General features: G+C 33.0%; 4 protein-coding genes across 4 annotated transcripts in view; 2 read left to right on the top strand and 2 right to left on the bottom strand.

Annotated features, from left to right (window-relative positions):
• The window catches only part of LOC21402947 (cytochrome b561 and DOMON domain-containing protein At2g04850), a 6,691-nt gene extending 1,713 nt beyond the window's left edge, over nucleotides 1-4,978 (top strand). Inside the window, exon 2 of the mRNA XM_010114500.2 lies at nucleotides 3,694-4,978. Coding sequence (XP_010112802.2) covers nucleotides 3,694-4,976 — 1,283 coding nt within the window. The 3' untranslated portion in view covers nucleotides 4,977-4,978. The remainder of the gene's footprint in view (nucleotides 1-3,693) is intronic.
• A 2,661-nt stretch (nucleotides 4,979-7,639) lies between these two features.
• Nucleotides 7,640-11,737, top strand: LOC21402948 (N-acetyltransferase 9-like protein). The gene is made up of 6 exons (XM_010114501.2): nucleotides 7,640-7,864; nucleotides 8,097-8,168; nucleotides 9,870-9,957; nucleotides 10,531-10,663; nucleotides 10,794-10,832; nucleotides 11,380-11,737. The coding sequence occupies exons 1-6, from the start codon at nucleotides 7,687-7,689 to the stop codon at nucleotides 11,458-11,460; spliced, it is 591 nt and encodes a 196-aa protein (XP_010112803.1). The 5' UTR covers nucleotides 7,640-7,686; the 3' UTR covers nucleotides 11,461-11,737.
• Nucleotides 11,738-11,824: 87 nt separating this feature from the next.
• On the bottom strand, nucleotides 11,825-12,711 carry LOC21402949 (cytochrome b561 and DOMON domain-containing protein At5g47530). Its single transcript, XM_010114502.2, has one exon. It carries the CDS (start codon nucleotides 12,644-12,646, stop codon nucleotides 12,044-12,046), a length of 603 nt encoding a protein of 200 aa, XP_010112804.1. The 5' UTR covers nucleotides 12,647-12,711; the 3' UTR covers nucleotides 11,825-12,043.
• Nucleotides 12,712-14,679: 1,968 nt separating this feature from the next.
• On the bottom strand, nucleotides 14,680-18,598 carry LOC21402950 (putative MO25-like protein At5g47540). The gene is made up of 11 exons (XM_010114503.1): nucleotides 18,476-18,598; nucleotides 17,611-17,775; nucleotides 17,278-17,396; nucleotides 16,942-17,016; nucleotides 16,445-16,538; nucleotides 16,210-16,269; nucleotides 15,541-15,609; nucleotides 15,373-15,471; nucleotides 15,080-15,124; nucleotides 14,890-14,992; nucleotides 14,680-14,789 (listed from the first exon to the last, which is right to left on the bottom strand). Exons 1-11 carry the CDS (start codon nucleotides 18,596-18,598, stop codon nucleotides 14,680-14,682), a joined length of 1,062 nt encoding a protein of 353 aa, XP_010112805.1.
• Between the last annotated feature and the right edge of the window lie 332 nt (nucleotides 18,599-18,930).

The raw sequence follows: 18,930 nt of genomic DNA on the forward strand, positions 1-18,930 counted from the left end.
ATAAACACCTGCTGCCATGGTCATTAAACATCACCTAAATACATATATCCTCCCTCAATCATCAACCAATAAATATCCTCCATCATTCTCTCAAACCATTATAATCAAACCCAAAGTAAAATCATCCAAACTCTCATAGACATACAAACTAAACAACAAGAAAGAATCATACCTCGACAATCTTTATTTTGCCTCTAATGATTGAAGAATCCAAAAAGAATCAAGAGGTGAGGTTTGCGGCTGGGGTTGGAGGCTTTCTCTGATTTTTTTTTTGGTTGTAACACCCATTTTTCTAAACCGATAAAATTATTAGAAGTAGATGTTAGGAGTTAACTTCAATAATGTTATGGTGTTATATATAGTTAATTCTAACATTACATTGAGTTATATTTTACAGGTGAACGCGACGAGGACTCGAGGCGCTAAGAACAAGTTCATGCCATGTTATAGAAATTATATATATATGTTAAATTTTTTTTAATGATTTGATAAATGAATATATGTTCATGATATGATGCACTTCATGTTATAATGCATGGAATTAAGTGTCTTAGGAAAATTCTAAGTTTTTTCTTGATTTTTCTTTTTAGACAAAAGAACCATTTCCATGACGTTAATTTTCAGCCCTATTTTGGACCTCTAAAATTCTGAAATTATTCCATAGTCTATACAAAGTTGTAGATCTTTTCATAAGCTTTTCAACGCCTTCTCATTTGCGTAAATTGGACATCGGAGTAAGAAGATGTGGCCAGTATACCATCAGAATACCCAGCAGTCTCCGACCAGGTTACTGCATGAGAACAAGAATGAAAATTCTAGAGGCCCGTTTTGCAATATTCATGTTATTCTTAACATTAGTTCTCTTTTTCCATGTGTAATTCTCGGTATTTTTTTTTTAACCTGGCAAAAATCACTTTAGTACCGTATATTTTTTGCAATATTAAAAATGATACCTTGATATTTTTAAAATTATTATTTTAGATGTCAAATGTCTTTTATACCTTTTTTAGTCTAAAAAAATTAAAAATGTAAAAAAAAAATCAAAGAAACATCTAAAAACTCGAATCAAAATTTAGACAACAGATCTAAAAGTAAAAGTAAAAGCTACAACTTAAAACACTCAAAAAGATAAATGTGTGTTTAATTTTAAGTAAAAGGTAATGTTTGTTTAATTTTACGGTTTGAATTGTAAGATTTGAGGGACAAAAACGAAATGTCAAATTGAAGATAAATTATGCCAACCGGAAAAGAATGCAATGAGCTTAAGGTCCAACTGATGGAAAAATATTAGCATTGCTTTTGTAGGCTTTTTTAAAGGGATATTTATATTTTTATACTATGTGTTTTAAGTTTATTTAAAATCTATGAGCGTATTTGAAACTCATTCTAAAATAATTTTATTTTTTGTATGAAAATGAAAATGAAAACGTTTTCAATCTCAAACATTAATCATTTTTAAAAATATGTTTGATAGTTTTATTAAGAGATTGTTTTCAATGTAAAAAAACCCATTAATGTATCTCTTTGTCTCTCTCTGTTCGAGAAAGGAGAAAATGAAAACAAAAAATGAAAAATGACTAAAAGTCATTTTTCAATTCTCTCTCATTTTACACTAAACCAAAAAATCATTTTCATTTATATTTTTTATCTTTATTGCGCCAAACGCCGTTTTGGAAATGTTTTCATTTTTTCTTTCTCGAAAAATGTGAAAAATAAAAACGGGATCAATTTCAAACACGGCCTATATCTTTAGTTTTTGATCTCATCAAATGTTTACCTTCAAATTAGATTTAATATACAAATCTATGCTTATCTCGGTTTGACCTTTAAAATGACTAAACTATCCTTAAGAAAAAAAGAAAAAAAACACTAAAACTTTCTAATATTATGATAATTAAAAATTAATAACACAAAAAAAGACCCAGTGGAATGGTGTTTTATATATTTTAGAGGTCAAAATTGTGAGTTTAAAGTTTTTTTAGGTTTTTCTTTTCTTTTTCTATGTTTTTATTTAAGGGTATTTTAGGTATTCTTAAGGTTAAAATTAAGGATTGATTGTGGAAATGTATAAATTTTAGTATTAAATCTAATTTGAAGGTATATATTTGATGAGATCAAAACTAAAGGTATAGTTTTTAAATAAACCTAAAATACAAGGTATAAAAAGGTAAATATCCCTTTTTAAATTGTTAAAGAGTTCATAGCATATCAATTTTTTTTTTTTAATCGCATATCAGGGTGTTTGCTACCCCTATTTTTTTTTTCCAGCAGGTTCTAAATTGTGCCCAACGATGTAATTTAAGAAGTAGATTAGGGGTTGTTTTTGCATAGGCATTTTTGTGATCACCATTAAAAAATTTGCCAAAATATATTAATAATAAGTTATAGTTCTAAATTTATTGTTTAAATTGCCTACAAACTACAGATTCTTATTACAAAATTTTTTACTGAAATGCTTTTAATAGTGATTAAATATATAAAAAATAAAAACAACAAAATATAAGTTTATTGTTTATTTTATAATTGTGATCCTAAAAATCATTTAATGTCTTAAAAATTTACTTTCATTTTTTACTGTTATTTATTTTTACGTAGATTTATAATATGTTCGCAGCGGCGGAAAACGAGATTCTGCTTAACGCAAGAAATACAAGTGGAATTATGAGCTTGGTGGCACCTGTGGAAATCAAGATGCTTTTAGTATATTTTTGACATTTGATTTTAATCATCACATTATTCATGTTTTCAAATTGTTTTAAAATTTACTTCTACATCCTATAAAACTTAATAAGGATGATAAAAACTAAATATAGTATTTAAAATGATATTATAAATTGGAGTGTTAATCAAAATAATGTATTAAATATTCTATTTCCATATCTCTTAATTCTTAATATGACATTAAGTTAATATTTTATATTTGGGTCGAAGATGGTCTAAGACGGGAGAAAGAGAGAAATAGGCCAAGACTTGAGATGAATTAAAATTAATAGGCCAATAGTTTACATAAGTTAATAAATAGGCCAAATTACTGTTTTCGTGAATAACTTGTCTAGTTATGAATCATAACTTGACAAGTTATTCACGGTTTTTGTCCATAATTTGTCTGGCTATGAATCATAACTTGACAAATTTATCCTTAACTTATCTGGTTATGAACCATAACTTGACAAGTTATGACTTATTAATTTCTATAACTAAAAATTGGCATATATACTTTCTTAAGGTTTACATATTGACCTATTTTCTACTATTTCCCGTCTAAGACATGACTAACTTCTCTAACAGGATCAAGTACCATGTAGTCTTGACATTCTGCTCTTTAGCTTTTTTATTTTTATTTTTATTTTTTGTTTTGATATCATTCTAATTTCTGATATTAAAACAATGCTTAAACATCACTTCTCATGATACGTGATGCATAATCAATACATTACAAAACAAAAATATATTAACTAACAAGAGCTACCTATATACGTCCACTTTCTAACCCCCACCAAACCAACAAATAATATTGCCTCCCTTCAAAGCTAAGTGCACACTACATTCTTTCATAATTCCTTCCAAATCCCCATCATGATAATGACACGCTCATTCCCAGCCAAAAATGCCCACTTCATGAGTCTTCCAACAAACACACATTAAAATCTCAAAACTCTCCATTTCCAAATGTTATCCCAATATATAATATAGAAACCATTTCCATTGAAAAACTCTCTCAAATCACTTCTCACTCCCTCACCAATATGTTCTTCTTCTTCCTCTTCCTTCTCCTATTTTCCTTCCCCAATTTGACACTCTCTTCCCATTGCACCACCCAAACCCCAACCAAAACCTTCCAAAAATGCATGACCCTCCCAACCCAACAAGCCTCCATTGCATGGACCTTTCACTCCCACAACTCCACTCTTGATCTCACGTTTTTTGGCTCCTTCATCTCCCCCTCCGGCTGGGTCGGCTGGGGGATCAACCCGATCTCCGCCGAGATGACCGGCACCCGCGCCCTAATCGCCTTCCCCGACCCCAACTCCAGCCAAATAGTCCTCCTCCCCTACATCCTCGACCCCACCGTCAAGCTCCAGAAGACCCCGCTCCTCTCCCGCCCTCTCGACCTCCGCCTCGTCTCCTCCGCTGTCGCCCTCTACAGTGGCAAACTCGCCACCGTACACGACGGCGCCGCCGTCCAAATCCACGCCACTCTCAAACTCCCCACCAACACCACCACCAAAATCTACATTGTCTGGAACCGAGGACTCTACGTCCAAGGTTACTCCCCCACCATCCACTCCACTGCCGCCACCGATCTCTCCTCCTTCACCACAGTCGACCTCCTCTCCGGCTCGTCCTCCGCCGCCGCTCACCAAAACAACCTCGCATTCCTCCGAACACTCCACGGCGCCATCAACGCCGTCTCGTGGGGAATCCTCCTCCCCGGCGGCGCCATCACGGCGAGATACTTACGTCACATACAGTCCCTGGGCCCGACTTGGTTCTACGTCCACATGGGGATTCAGCTCTCCGGCTTCGTCCTCGGAACAATCGGCTTCTCCATCGGCGTCCGCCTCGGGAAACTCTCCCCCGGAGTCGTGTACGGCCTCCACCGGAAGCTCGGGTTCGCGGTGTTCTGCCTGGCAGCGCTGCAGACGCTGGCTTTGCTGTTCAGGCCGAAAACGACGAACAAGTTCAGGAGGTATTGGAAGTCGTACCACCACTTTGTGGGGTACTCGTGTGTCGTTTTGGGGGTAGTGAATGTGTTTCAGGGTTTTGAGGTTATGGGGGAGGGAAGGTCGTACGCGAAGTTGGTGTATTGCATGTGTTTGGCGTCGTTGGTGGGGGGTTGTGTGTCGTTGGAGGTGAATTCTTGGATTGTGTTTTGTAGGAAAGCTAAAGAGGACAAGTTGAGGAGGGAGGGTTTGATTGTTGGATCCGATAAAGGGAGTAGCGGAATCCATAATAGTGGAATAATCCACAACTGAGATGCCATTTTTTTTTTTTTTTTTTTCTCTAAATGAAACCTGAGATGGTAATTAAAGTGGGAAAATTTTTCTTTTCTTTCTTCTCTGTGTTTTTCCTTTTTCCAATTTGGTAAAATGGTTTATTACTTTATTATCTTATTATTCCCAGTGGAAGGATGGATATATACACGTAGCTCCGTTCTTTTCACTGATTCGAGTTTTATTACAGTAAAAAGTTCTTAAAAACAGTTAAATTTAACTTTTTTTTACTACAGTAAAAAGCTCTCACATAACATCATATCTCAACTCAAATTAAAAATTCAAATTAACGAACCGAACGGACTCCGTATAGCGCTTTTTCTTCATAATCAGATGCCCGTCGTGTTTTGATTTATTTGCCAATGCTCAAGGTGTAGGGTATAGCGCTTTTTTTTTTTTTTTTTTTTACCCTTCTTTTATCCCTAATGAAATGATGCTTCAATATGTGTCACGTTTTGATCATGATCGATAACATTAAAAGAACGATAATATGTTTGCTCAGTCTTGTTCATTTTTTTTGGGTTGGAAGTGAATATGTTGGGTTGGTGAGTGACGGGACTTCAAAAGCATGGATTCCTTAGGCCACAAGGAAAAAAAAATGTTTACGAAAAGCGTCACGCCTCATCATCACAACAAAATTAAAGCATCAAATATATCCTTAAAATACCTGTTTATAATCACCAATATTCACCTTGATAACCATGGCGGAGAGGGAGGTGAGGCCCGGGGCATATGCCTCTCTTGGATTTTTGATATTTGATTTTTTAGTATAAAAATTTTCATATATGCTCTCCTTATCAATAAAAATTTTAAATATATCCTCACAAAATCCAATATCAAATTATTTTATTTCTTATTGTTCTTTTGATCTTTTTCTATTAAATTTTATATTTTAAATGTACCTAACTGATTTTTTTCTCTAATTTATTCTTATGAAAACAATTTTTCTTTCACATTGGTCTCTTCTAAAATATTTTTGGATATAATCTAAACTATATAAAAAATGACATTAAAATATTTCTTCTCAAAATGTGTCCCTAATTAAGAATTTTTTTTTTCAAACAACCCTCTCAATTACGACTTTCTCACTCGCATATTTTCTTTATTTTGCCCTTATTGAAATAATATGTATTCATTCAAATGTGCCATGTATACTTAAAGATCTTTTTTTTCCTCATTTGACACTTGCAGTTACTACTTTCTCATAGGTATTATGTACCTCTTAAATAGTTTTTCTTATCTAATTTACTTGCTAAAATCTTTATTACTCAAGTATGTTCAATAGTCTATATATATATATATATATATATACTATTCATCTAAAAATATTAGGAATTGATTTCATTAGTATTTTTTACGCTTTTAGTTTAAGCTCCCCTGAATTAAAATTCTGGCTCCGTCACTGTAACCATCGGTAGAGAGAGATGTGAAAAACAAGTAAACCTTACCTCTATTAGAAGGAAAAGGAAAAGAAAAGAAAAAAAATGTCATTAAGGATTAAGAAAAGTCAATTGCATGACCTTAAAAATTTTATTCACTACCATTAAAAATGGCTATTTGCTACAATCTTTTGTTGTTTGTTTGTTTGTTTTTTTTTTTTTTTTTTTTTAAAGAATATAGAATCTAAGATTGCAAATCTTCCGTTTAATTTTCTGTTTTTCACATCTTGCTCCTTTTTTTATTTTTTATTTTTATTTTTGATACATTACTAGCTGCTCCCGGAGGCTAAGATCTCTCCTTGAATCCACCCCACTCCTACATAAATTTCGTCAACTTTACTTTAAATTTTTTTGAAATTCAAATTAATTAATAGGAAAATATCCTGAATACTCTATCTATTTAGTAAATAACACGTTTTGGTCCTTTATTATGTAAATATCTGACGTATCTTTGTTATTTTTGAAAAAAGTCTAAAAGTATCTCTCGCGTGTTGAATTTTAAAAATAACAATATTGCCCTTACTAAGCCATGTCAAATACCATTTCAAGTATTAATAACTAAAAAATTAGATAAAATAAAAAGCAGTAAATTATCCAGTAAAAATACAACAATAAACTTCCTTAAAAAGAAAAAGAAAAGAAAAAGAAAAATTAGAATACTCAAAAGACCCACTATATTTTACTTAAATATCACCTTTACATCCTTATTATGTAAATACTCAAAATTTTTCGTGTATTTATATAATCAGACTCAAAACAACCCTAAAACAATTAAACTTCTTTTTCCATTCTAATTGAATGTTATTTTAACCATGGCTTAACTAAAAAGTTATAAAATGTTCAAATAAATATTTCAATCAAATTATTTTGAAAAGTTTTAATTATTTAAAATTACTTTTATTTAATATTTTAGTTTAATAATGTATTAAATTATATTTAATAAAAGTTGAAAATTGGTAATCTTGTATTTAAAAATTTCAATTGTTTCAGGGGTATATTGAGTCAGGTTTTGTGAACTCGAGGGATGTTTTAAATATTTGCATAACAAAAGGAGCAAAGGTGGTATTTACAAAATCCAAGGCGCTTTGGATTATTTAAAAAAAAAAAAGAAAAAAAGAAAAGAAAAGAAAACGACAACAAACGACGATGGTATCCCACTCTTAAGCAGCAGTCGCTCGAACTCGTGTAGTCATGTGGAAACCAAAAACGGTGCCCAAAGTCTGTCTGAGATCACAGGGAAATACAGAAAAGAAATGGTGGGGGTGAGTCTAGAGGGAGAGAAGGTGATTCTGGTTCCGTACATGGCAGAGCACGTGCCTAAATACCACGAATGGATGCGAGACCCTGCTCTTCTCCAGGCCACCGGCTCCGAGCCCCTCACTCTCGACGAGGAGTACCAGATGCAGCTTTCCTGGACCCAAGACCCTTTCAGTTAATCACACACACACTCTCTCTCTCTCTCTCTCTCTCATGCACTTTTTTGTTGAATAATTGAACTGGGTTTATTTCGATTTTGATATCTGACCAGTGAACGAAGGATTTCTCTTGTTGTTTGTGTTGATTGGTTGGTTTAATTATGTGGGTTGATCGTTTGTGGTGAAAATTGTGTTGGGTTGTCTTGGTTTTTCTGAATTGTGGAGAATTTTGGCGGTGGGTTTTGCAGAGAGGACTTTTGTTGTGTTGGATAAGCGTTTGGTTGTGGGAGAGTTTGTTCATGGAGACCCTCATGTGGAAGGTTTGGCAAATTTCGTTTACCCCTCGTTTTATTTGTTTATTTCCTTTTGTTCAAAAGGAATTTATTCATTAATTTCTCTTTCAAAATTTTGGCTAACGATATGGAGGTGAATTTTTACCTTGAATCGGTGAAACCTTTTTTGCACGATCACTTTAATGGAATTTAATGTTGTTTACATACGATGAGTTTGTGGAAATGGGAAAATGATTGTTCTTTTCAAGGAACAATTTCATTCCCCCTATTTTCAACATTTTGACAATCAAGCATGTTATGTGTCCATATTGTTTTGGGGCAATAATGAAATATACTAGTGGGAGTAATGTTCTGAGATTCGACTTAGTGTGATTAAGTATTATATTACACACATACTAGTACAGTTAGATTAACGACATAAGATGCCTTACAATACACCTTCTATAAAGAAGAGCAATTTAGAGTGTTTTCTTGCATCAAATGCTCTTTAGAATACTACATGTCTAAAGTCCATTGTTCAAAGCTGAATCAAGGTCCAATCCAATACAAGAGCTACACCCAGAATAGAAAGATTTTTATACTTCAATATATATACGTTATAACCTTAATCACAAAAGAATTTTTTTTTTTTTTTGGGAGTCCATAGACACCACTTGTGGGAATTTTCCAAAGCAAGAGGAAGGGGACCATTCAAGTGGGGTGCATAATTATTAAGGCTTCCTGAAAGAAGGTATGAGTATATTTTGTCTCTTCACCTTGTGGATGAAGCCAAGCTGCAAATGACAAAGGAGGCAGCCAACAAAAACTAAAATGGTTTGGAAGCACAACCATTGAGCCTGGTGCCTACAAAAGGATCCTTCAGTTGAGAATTGTGCAAGTCTCAAGGGACATGTGACAGACAGGAGAAAGACTGAACTAGGCTTAAGACTAGGGATTTAGAAGAGTACCATTATAAGCAGAGTACGAAAAAACAGAGAAGAGTTTAAGAGTATATAGAGACTTTTGGGAAAATTTTATAAATGTTAAGATGGAAGGTTTAAGAAGAGAGCTCAATACACTAGGGTTTTTTTTTTTTTTGAAGTAAAATAGAGCTAAAATAAATGTTAATCCCAGATAATGACAAAATAACAAAGAACAGCAGTCCATCTTCATCGTGGGAGTTATACATTACCCTTTGCATAATTCTAAAGAGCAATTGATCCATAAAAACACAAGTTTCTTTTCTTGATTGTTGGTGTATTGTAAGGCACCTTAACTCATTAGTTTAACCGCATTGGTATGAGTGCTTATTGGGCAATGTTATACTTAATTGCACCTGCGTCGTACCCCATGACATTATTCCATTATCCATCTTCATTCTATTACTGCTCCAAAACACATATTAATTGATTTTCTGGTACCTACATATATGTTTGTTCTGTTTTTTATTTAAAACGTGTGGCAGAGATATTATTTCCTTTTTTTTTTGTTGTTCTTAGACTAGAATTTTAGAGGCTCCAAATGTTGGGGTTGATGTAGGATTTGAGAGGGAATCGCTATTTCCTAAAGTCGAAGACCTGTTGGCTGTCAGCTAAACAAAGCTTTACAAAGAAATATATTATTTTTAAAAGTTGAAGTACCTTAGTTGCTTATATTCTTTGTTCACCTTTCCCTTTTTCCCCCCTCCCCCTCGTAAACCATCTGTTATGATATGCGAGTAGTAATGCTGGTCCCTTCCCTTTTCTCCAGCAATGGTGGGTGATGTGAATATCTATATGAATGACCCAGATGATCCTCAAATGGCAGAGATAGAAATAATGATTGCTGAATTGAAATGGTATTCTCTTTGCTTTCTTCTGATAATAAAAATGCGTGAAAAGCTTGTTTGGTGCCAATTCTTTCTTTTTCCACTTTTGCCCTTTATTATGTATATTTATGTTTGCGCGTATGATACAATGTCTCCATCAAAGTGTACGCGTCTTTTTTTCTTTTTGTCTTTGTTTCTTTTTCCCTGGAGTACACATCTTTGTTTCTGTTGCTAGAGAGAGATCTACAAAGTATCATTGGTCAATTGGTTCTAGATAAATGCAGGTGGACATATGATGTAGTGTCTTTTATTATTCTTAACGGCTGCACATAAATCGCCATTTGTTTTATTTTTTTGGTGATCTCTAAAATTAGTCCCATAACCATTATTGTGTTTGTCGTACTAAAATTACAGTATTCTGAAATGAGGATTTAGTATGTCGATATCCATTGAAGTAATCTTGGTGTTTTTTTTTTTTTTTTTCCTTTTTTTTAATTAAAGCGAAATCTAGATATTTATTGATTGTTTTGCTGTAAACTCATGAGTGCTCCCATGGTGTACAACTTAATCTTATCTATGATCATTTTGCTCTTGCTAGCATAGCCGTGGTACGGGACTTGGGAAGGAATCTGTTTTAATGATGATGGCATTTGCAGTTAAGAATGTGGGGATCCACGCCTTTCGTGCCAAAATTGGTGAATCTAATACGTCATCTCTCAATATGTTCCGGAAATTGGTATGTTCTCTCTCTTTGAGTCTCCGGCTCAAAACCTTTTTTTTTTTTTTTTTTGGAACAAAGAGAAAGTACTGCATTTTTTAGATCTTTTTTCGTAAAATTGCTTAAATTTGTCATATGCTTGGTGTAGGGCTTTGAAGAGATCTCTCACAGTGAAATCTTCAAAGAGGTAAGCTCATTTTGTTTTATTATTATTTTTTCGAGTGCCATAACCCAAAGTAATATGTGCACGAATGGTTGAGTTTGTCTGTAAGGACTTCAAGAGCTGCCTAATTCTGGTTCATTGGTTGATATAGGATACGCTTGTTCATCCAAATTTACATTTTTAAAATGTCTATTTCCGCAATGAGCATTTTCCTTTACATTTTATCTACTGCTGGACTCCTTGACCTTTATTCAATTGTTCCCTTCCTTCTATTTTGTTTGAGTAACCTCGCCATTGAATTCAACATAAAGAAATGAGGGCTTATGTAGACCTATTGACGTTTATAAAAGAAGACAGATTTATGTGACATAAATCTACATCTATTTTTGGATGTAAAAGTTTGCATATGAACACGAGAAGTTTATTTGTCCTTGGCGAATTTGCTCTAGTTAAGCATCTAAAGAATAAAGGCAAATTTGTAGCCTTTTGTTTTGTTTTGGCTATTTCCATATAGTATTATTGTCTGCTGAGTTTTGTTTGTTTAGCATATTTATCTTTTCATATTTGGCAGGTGACTTTGGAGTTGCAATTAACCGAGGCCAAACGTGGTGAGCTGTTACGTCGAACAGATACTGTGCTCACGCACACATAGCCACTCCGTGCTTTACAATATTCCCCAAAGGTTTGAGGTCATAGGGCTGCAGAATTTGCTGAAAACCTTTATCTAAATTAATTATTTCCTTGGAACATAATGACCGCAATAGTATTTCAAAACCATAAGAATGGATCACTCTAGCTAGTTTGGATATGCCTTTTTTTATCTTGCAATTTCCTTGTTTTTATACCCCATAAGAATGGATCACTAATATTCTAATGTATCAAACTAGTGCCTTTTTATCTGACTAATATCGGAATGAGTCCTTGACTAATATGTCTATTGACATCTATTTACTGGATAATTCGGTTAGATTTTAGTTTGTCACATTTTTTCGCTCAGCATTGATGTATGAAAAGTTTTAAGTAGATAGTTGTTAGATACAGAATATGCTATATGGCATAAGGCAATTTCAAATGGCATGACTACGGTATTTGAACACATCCATCTTGATAATAACTATCATACCACGAGTAACAATATAACGATAGACTGAGCTACGAAACTTGTTCGTAATTCCTAATAGATTGCAGGAGGGCTAAGTACTTTAGAATCGTTCTGAACTTCTCTATCTTTGTTGCTAACCCGACTTGAAATGGATGGTCTCCATGGATTGAACATTTGGCCCTGAAGTTTGGTGACCCTGAGGAATGTTGTCTGAAACCGAATTCCCTGCTTGCCACACATGGTTGAGAGAAGTTTTGGTAGCTAAAGGGCCCACGACAGCAAAGATAGTCATCTCACCGCTGGCATATTCTGCAGAGATGTTTGAGACTTGAAAGCTGAGAGAACTCGGCTGCAGTGAAGGGTTGTAACTCATTATTGATGTTGGATAAGCAGTCATGCTGCCGTTAGAACGGCGGAAGGAGACAATGGCCTGTGTTCCAACCATGCCAGAACCTGTCGGATTTATACCCCACGCAATCCATCCTTCGGATGTTTGAGCGGCTCTGTAAGCAATGTGGATGGTATTGGTGGATGGAATGTAGTTCCAGTGGAGATGGGCTTGTAGCACTGGGAGATCTCTGCATGAGCTGAACATTTGGTCACTTGAAAAGATATATTTCGAACATGTTTGAGCGTAGGAAGTAAGAGCTTGAGACGCAAGAAAGCAAACTATCAAGAATTGCCGTGAAACTATATCCATGGAATTTTGGATATCAAACAACTTTCCCAAGAGCATAATGATCTGTTGAGTGAGGGACTTTGTTTTACTGTTTCTTTTGTGAATTTGGTGTGGAGTTTTTATGAGAGGGAATTAGAGAAAACTTGGTCTTTTTGCATGGCAGTTTTTCACTGGTACCTTTTATTCTCTCCAACTAGTGTAACTTGTTCATTTCCAACCTACTCATTCCGGAGGAAAGTCTCGTACAAGACATTGTTTGGTATACCGACGATGAATTCACACAAAACTTGCTTGACTTGAAAATTAAAAAAATAAAAAATGGAAAAAGTTTCATGTTATTTCACAGTGAAAAAAAAAAAAAAAAAAATGAATCCCATTAGTCATTACCAAATGGAATAAATTCCATTTTGTAATTGCCTGCAGCAAGCGTCACTCAATCATACAACCTTGTCCAGAGGGGATCAACTGTATCCTTGGTATTCTTAATCGTATCAAAGTCGGCAAAAGTATTCATATGGCTAGTTAGCAACTCGCTTTCTCTCTCTCTCTCTCTGTTTTTTTTTTTTTTTTTTTTTTTTTTTTTTTTTTTTTTTTTTTTTTTTTTTTTAAATATAAAATGCTTTTTTTTTTTTTTTTTTTTTTTTTTTTTTTTTTTTGTGTTTTCATATTTCCTGAAACTAAAAGTCCGTTTTGTTCATTGATTCGAGTTTTTAATTTGAGTTTAGATGTGATTTTATGTGAGAGTTTTTTTACTGTAATAAAAAGTTAGATGTGATTGTTTCTGAGAGCCTTTTATTATAACAAAACTCAAATCGATAAAATGAACGTGACCTAAAAATGGACTATTAGTGCTATCCGGTTCCTCATCCCCTTTGTCTAGCAGGAATCCAGGTACCCACTAATATTGACTTGATCAATTCCACTTTAAAGGATGGGTTCAATTTTACTCAAACCACCATAAGTATAGTGTTGTGTAATCTATTCACTGAGAAGGGACCTTAAAGTGTCACGGCTTTAGAATATCAAACCTTGAACCCATCAGAAAAAAAGAAAAAGAAAAGACATAATGTTATACTATCGTATTGATGATAGCAACTGGCGCCTTGATTTCAATGCGTTTGTATCACCTAACAAGGGAATAATGTGCTAAAGTGAAATAGATAAAAAAAAAATGATACTTTTAAAAGGAAAGATGTTTCTATGAAATTCCAATCTTCTGAAATCATTTTAAGCTTCATGTACATGTTTCTCCCTTCTACAGAGAACTGTAAGTTTGATTCGGCTTGAGATCCGTTATTGTTGATCCTGGCCTAACCTGAACAGGGTCGAACTGAGGTTTCAAGCCCGAATACTTATTCAGGTCGGGCTGACCCAATCTAAACATATTCTTTTTAATTTTAATTTTTAAATACTTCATAAAATTTTGAGCTGGGTCAGGCTCAGCCGACCTTCTCCCTTCTAAGGCCGGCCCGGCTTGAAATTTTCAATGGGGCTGTCAAGTTGGGTCGAACGACCTGAACTTTCACCTCTTCTCCCACACGTATTAAGCATTGGATGAGAGTTTGTGAAAAATTAACCAGGATAGCCATTAGTTAGGTTCGCTTTTTGTTAGTAATCTGACATATGAACACAGAATTTAAAGACAAAAAGAAGAAAAAAATCCTTCTAACACTGTCATGATAAAAAAAAAATTGTATATCTGTGATGATATTATCAAGTGACACATGATAAAACATAAAAAGGTGTTTTTATTTTTTAATAAAACCAATCTTGTGTCCTGTCCCACATTAAGAATAAGAAAAAGATAAAGATAAAGATAAAGATAAAAAAAAAAAAAAGAACACGCACAGACATGTGCAGTATTTTAACCATTTCATTCACAAGTAAAAATGTCTTTCTAATATTCAAATCTACTGAAATAAGTGTTACAACACCTTGCTTGCAATTAGCGAGAAGGGTTGTTAATACACAGAAATACATTTTATTAAGCATTTGCATTGGGTAATTAAAGAATAATCTAAATTCTAAAGCAATTGCAGGGTACATAGGGAATACGATTAATTAGGTAATCCGAAATAGAGAATATGTAATCAGCATGTAATCTCGCAATTGTCTATTGCTTTGCGTAAACAATCATTTGGTCCAAGAGTACCTATCTCTCTAATGACCTCAGCTTTGTCTGCCTCAAACTGCTCATTTGCTGCAACCACCAAAAAAAAAAAAAAAAAAGTGTCATTTTGATGAGTAAAATTTATTTTGAGAACATAATTAAAGATGAGAAATTAGTAAAGTTATTTTACCTTTATCAAAATTGAAGTCTTCGAAGAAACGAAGAAGCTTACTCTTGTTGGTGACAAGCACATTAATTATCTCAGCAGGCTTATTTTGGTTCCCGACAAATAGCTATTAGATGTTTAATAATTAGTGATTCAATTATATTTTGAGAGAGTTGAAATTAAAGGATTGTATATATTAATCTCTATACAACACCTTGAAGACATGAAAAGCTTCTAATTGAATTGTCTTGTTTGAATCCTGCAAAGATTCAGTTATAAAATAATCAATGAAAATAACTAAGCATAATTATATATTTGATCAATGATGATATAATTAAAGTGCCGTTCATTTTACCGATTAGAGTTTAGAATTTGAATTTTATTACAGTAAAAAGCTCTCAGAAACAATCACATTTAATTTTTTTGTTACAGTAAAAAGCTCTCACATAAAGTCACATTTTAATTCGAATTAAAAACTCAAATCAACGAACTAAATAGAAAATGTACCTTGAGAAGGTTCATCAAGACTTTCATGTTATCCAAAGAGCTCACGTACCGAAGCATCACATCAGAATTTGAGCGATCTAGTAATATGTCTCCTAACAGCTGAAACAAATAGATAATAATGATATAATAAAAACAACAATAATAATATCTTGAAAGTAAATATGGTACCTTGGTAGATTGCCGTTTGGTAATGTAGCATGGAGAACTAAGCAATTTGGAATTGTACTCCTTGAAAAACTACAGCAAATTTCGAAACAGTTTGAGAAATTTGGGTTAACTTTTTTTTTTTTTGGGTTAAAGGTAGTAAATAATTGTTTAATCATAAGTTACAGGATATATTCCCATAAAAAAAAATCATATTTACAAAATATATACATGACATGCAATAGACTACTCTGGATGAGATATTTCATACAGAGCAATAGATAAATTATTCAACACGAGTTCTTACGATTAATGAGTGCGTTTAGAATTGGTTTTAAAATGATTTTGCTTTCAATAAAAAGTAAAAATGAGAGTGTTTTGAGAATCATTTTGAGACCGATTCTGAAATTACATTTGGTTAATTTTTTAAGAGATTATTTTGAGTATAATAAAAAAGTGAAATCGTGTTTATTAATTAATATATTATAATATTATTGATAAATACTAAAAAATGAAAACAGAAAAGTGAAAACAAGTTACAACTGTTTTTTAATTCTTTCACAAAAACATTCTCACTATTTTTGTTTTTAAAACATTTACTAAATAAACGTCGTTGCGTTTTCGTTTCTATTTTCATTCTTTACTTCTTAAAATACATAAAAACCGTTTTTAAAAACGGTATTCTGAACTTACCCAGTGGTAGTTTTTAGAAAGAAATTCTGCCACAGTAGACTTATGCCTGGTCAAAAGCTCCTGAATGCCCAAAACAGACTGCTACAACTCAGCTAGAATTTCGGACATAAGAGATAATTCTTTCTTATGGTTGATAGGATTATATTGCAAAAGATAGGAATACATAAACATGGTAGATCAATATTTGGAAAAAAAAAAAAAAATTAAAGATGAGCTCAAGTATATATATATACACCCTAAAAGTTGTCGCAGCATCAGATGCTATTTCGAAATTTGGATCTTGTATGTAGTCAAAAAATTTGTTCATGTGTTTCGACTCCAAAACATACCTGTTAATGAATCCAGTGGGAGATAAATTAAATAACATAATTATAAACCTCTTCAAAGAGAAAACAAAAGATAAATGAAAATGCAGTATTCAATTTATAAGCAATTAGATTATCGCACGTTTTATGAGTATGCTCTAGGCTAGCTTGAAGAAATGAAAAATCTCCTTTCTATTTTTTTTTTTTTTTTGTTGATAAAGCATATTATATAATATATAACTGGTAATGCATGCATGTTTTTTCCAATGACAAAATCTAATCAAAATTATTATAAAACAAAAAATGCGAAAATAATTTGTTAAAGTTGAAGAGGATAGTTTTTGAATACCTTACCACATGGTCCTTATAATATATAAACCATAATGTAACTTGTAGGCTGTAGCCATGCCAATTAATACGTACTTACTTTGCAACAGTCTGATGACGGATACACTCTCTTGCAATTGCACCATAACTTAAAGCAATATCACTGTCTTCATAACTAATCACAAAAAGATTAAACATTTCATTAATTAACACTCATTATAAGATGGGAGTTTCCCCCGTAGGATTAGAAAAATAAAATTACCGGTAGTTTAATTTTTTTAGCCGTCAGATCTGCATCAAAAAATGTCTGTTCTAAATATTTTTTTAATCTCATTTAATTTTGATCAGATTTAACAGTCAGAAAACTGATCGTAACGGCCTACCGGAGACAATCCCTATAAGACATGTTATTGGTATCATTTTTAAAGTAACGTACCCGAGTATGAGGATATCCATAACATCTAAATTCTTTTCCAAGTACTCGGAAGCAATCAACCTTGAATTCACCCATTGCCTCTGTAAATTAGTGACCACATGGGTGGCGTCTTGACGGATCTGGATGATTATGTTTTATCACTTATAAAATAAATTAAGTCGAATTAAACACGAGTTAATTAATAATATTAGGCGGAGTATTTGTGGCTTGATTGGCTTTTAACAATAATCAAGAATATATATTAACACAATTATTCTTTTCTAAGTACTGTTGATCAATGAGCCAGTGCTATATATATATATATATATATATATATGATGGATATACGCTTACCCCGGAGTCCAACTTTGGAAAACAAGTAATAAGAAGGCGGAGTATATCATCTTTGAAAAACTCTCGAGTCACTTGTGCGCAAGCGTCTTTATTCGGCTCTTTTTCACCAATATTTCCATAAAGAACGGTTCTTATTTCGAATATTCTTTTGCCCAATTTGTGCATCTAAAAAAAAAAAAATGATCACATTAGAATTATGAAAGATCAACTATCAATTGAAAATCTTAGCCAAAAAAAAAAAAAAAACTACCAATTGAAAAATGAGAAAATGCCATATGTTATGGTGGTGATTTAGCTAAATCTGCAGGGTTTGTTTGGTATGGAGATTTAAACCAGGGTGATTCTAATAATGATTTTAGAATCAGAACCATGATTCATGATTTTGGGTTCAAATCATGATTCTAAAACCATAATTCAGAATCATGGTTTGAATCACCTTGAATCAAGATGAAGGTGGTTTTAGAATCATGATTTGAACTAGTTTAAAATATCACACCAGATTCTGAATCATGATTTAGAATCATCAAAACTAAATACTGATTTTAAATCATGATTCAGAATTATAATTAAAAATCACTGTAAATAAACAATGTTTTCGAATCATGATCTAAAATCATGATTCTTGATTCATCTATCAAACGATGTGCGAGTATTAGAATTCACAAATAAATTTGGAATTGTTCAGATAAAGAGTGATGCGTATAGGTGATTGCTCGTAAGAACATCAAACTTTTATACAAATATGCATCAATCTTTATAGAAACATGCATGATAAATAAAGAAATACTGCAAAGTTAGCGGTATGAATTATCATATTATACACACACACACACACACACATATATATATATATATATATATATACCTTCTCCTGACGTTTAAGCTGGGGACTCTCTGATGCATTCCCATTAAAAAAAATAAGATGATCGCGCGCTTGGCATACCAGCTCCACGGGGCTTTTTGGCTTGGACTTGAAAAGGCCTTTCATTTTTTTTTTTTTTTGGCTAGATAATTACGTTGTTTTGTTTCATGATTAGGCTTTTGATGAGGAAGAATAGGTATGAAGGTCAAAAAAGATTGCGGTGCTAAGGCCATTGATGCAACTGCCTAAGGCCTTAAGCCAAGTCACCCTTAAAAGTAGGAAAACATTTAACTAATTCTCTATAAACGCCTCAAAATGTTGAAGTCAATATTAGAAGTTAGATTAAAAAAAAAAAAAACAAGAAGAAGAAGAAAATCCTTTTATTTAGGGCTAAAATATTTGTTTTTCATAAATTAGGGGCTAGTGTTTCATAAATGTATTTGCGACGATAGTCTGTA

Source organism: Morus notabilis, unplaced genomic scaffold (genome assembly GCF_000414095.1).
Source record: "Morus notabilis unplaced genomic scaffold, ASM41409v2 Scaffold24, whole genome shotgun sequence".
Classification (NCBI taxonomy): Eukaryota; Viridiplantae; Streptophyta; class Magnoliopsida; order Rosales; family Moraceae; genus Morus; species Morus notabilis.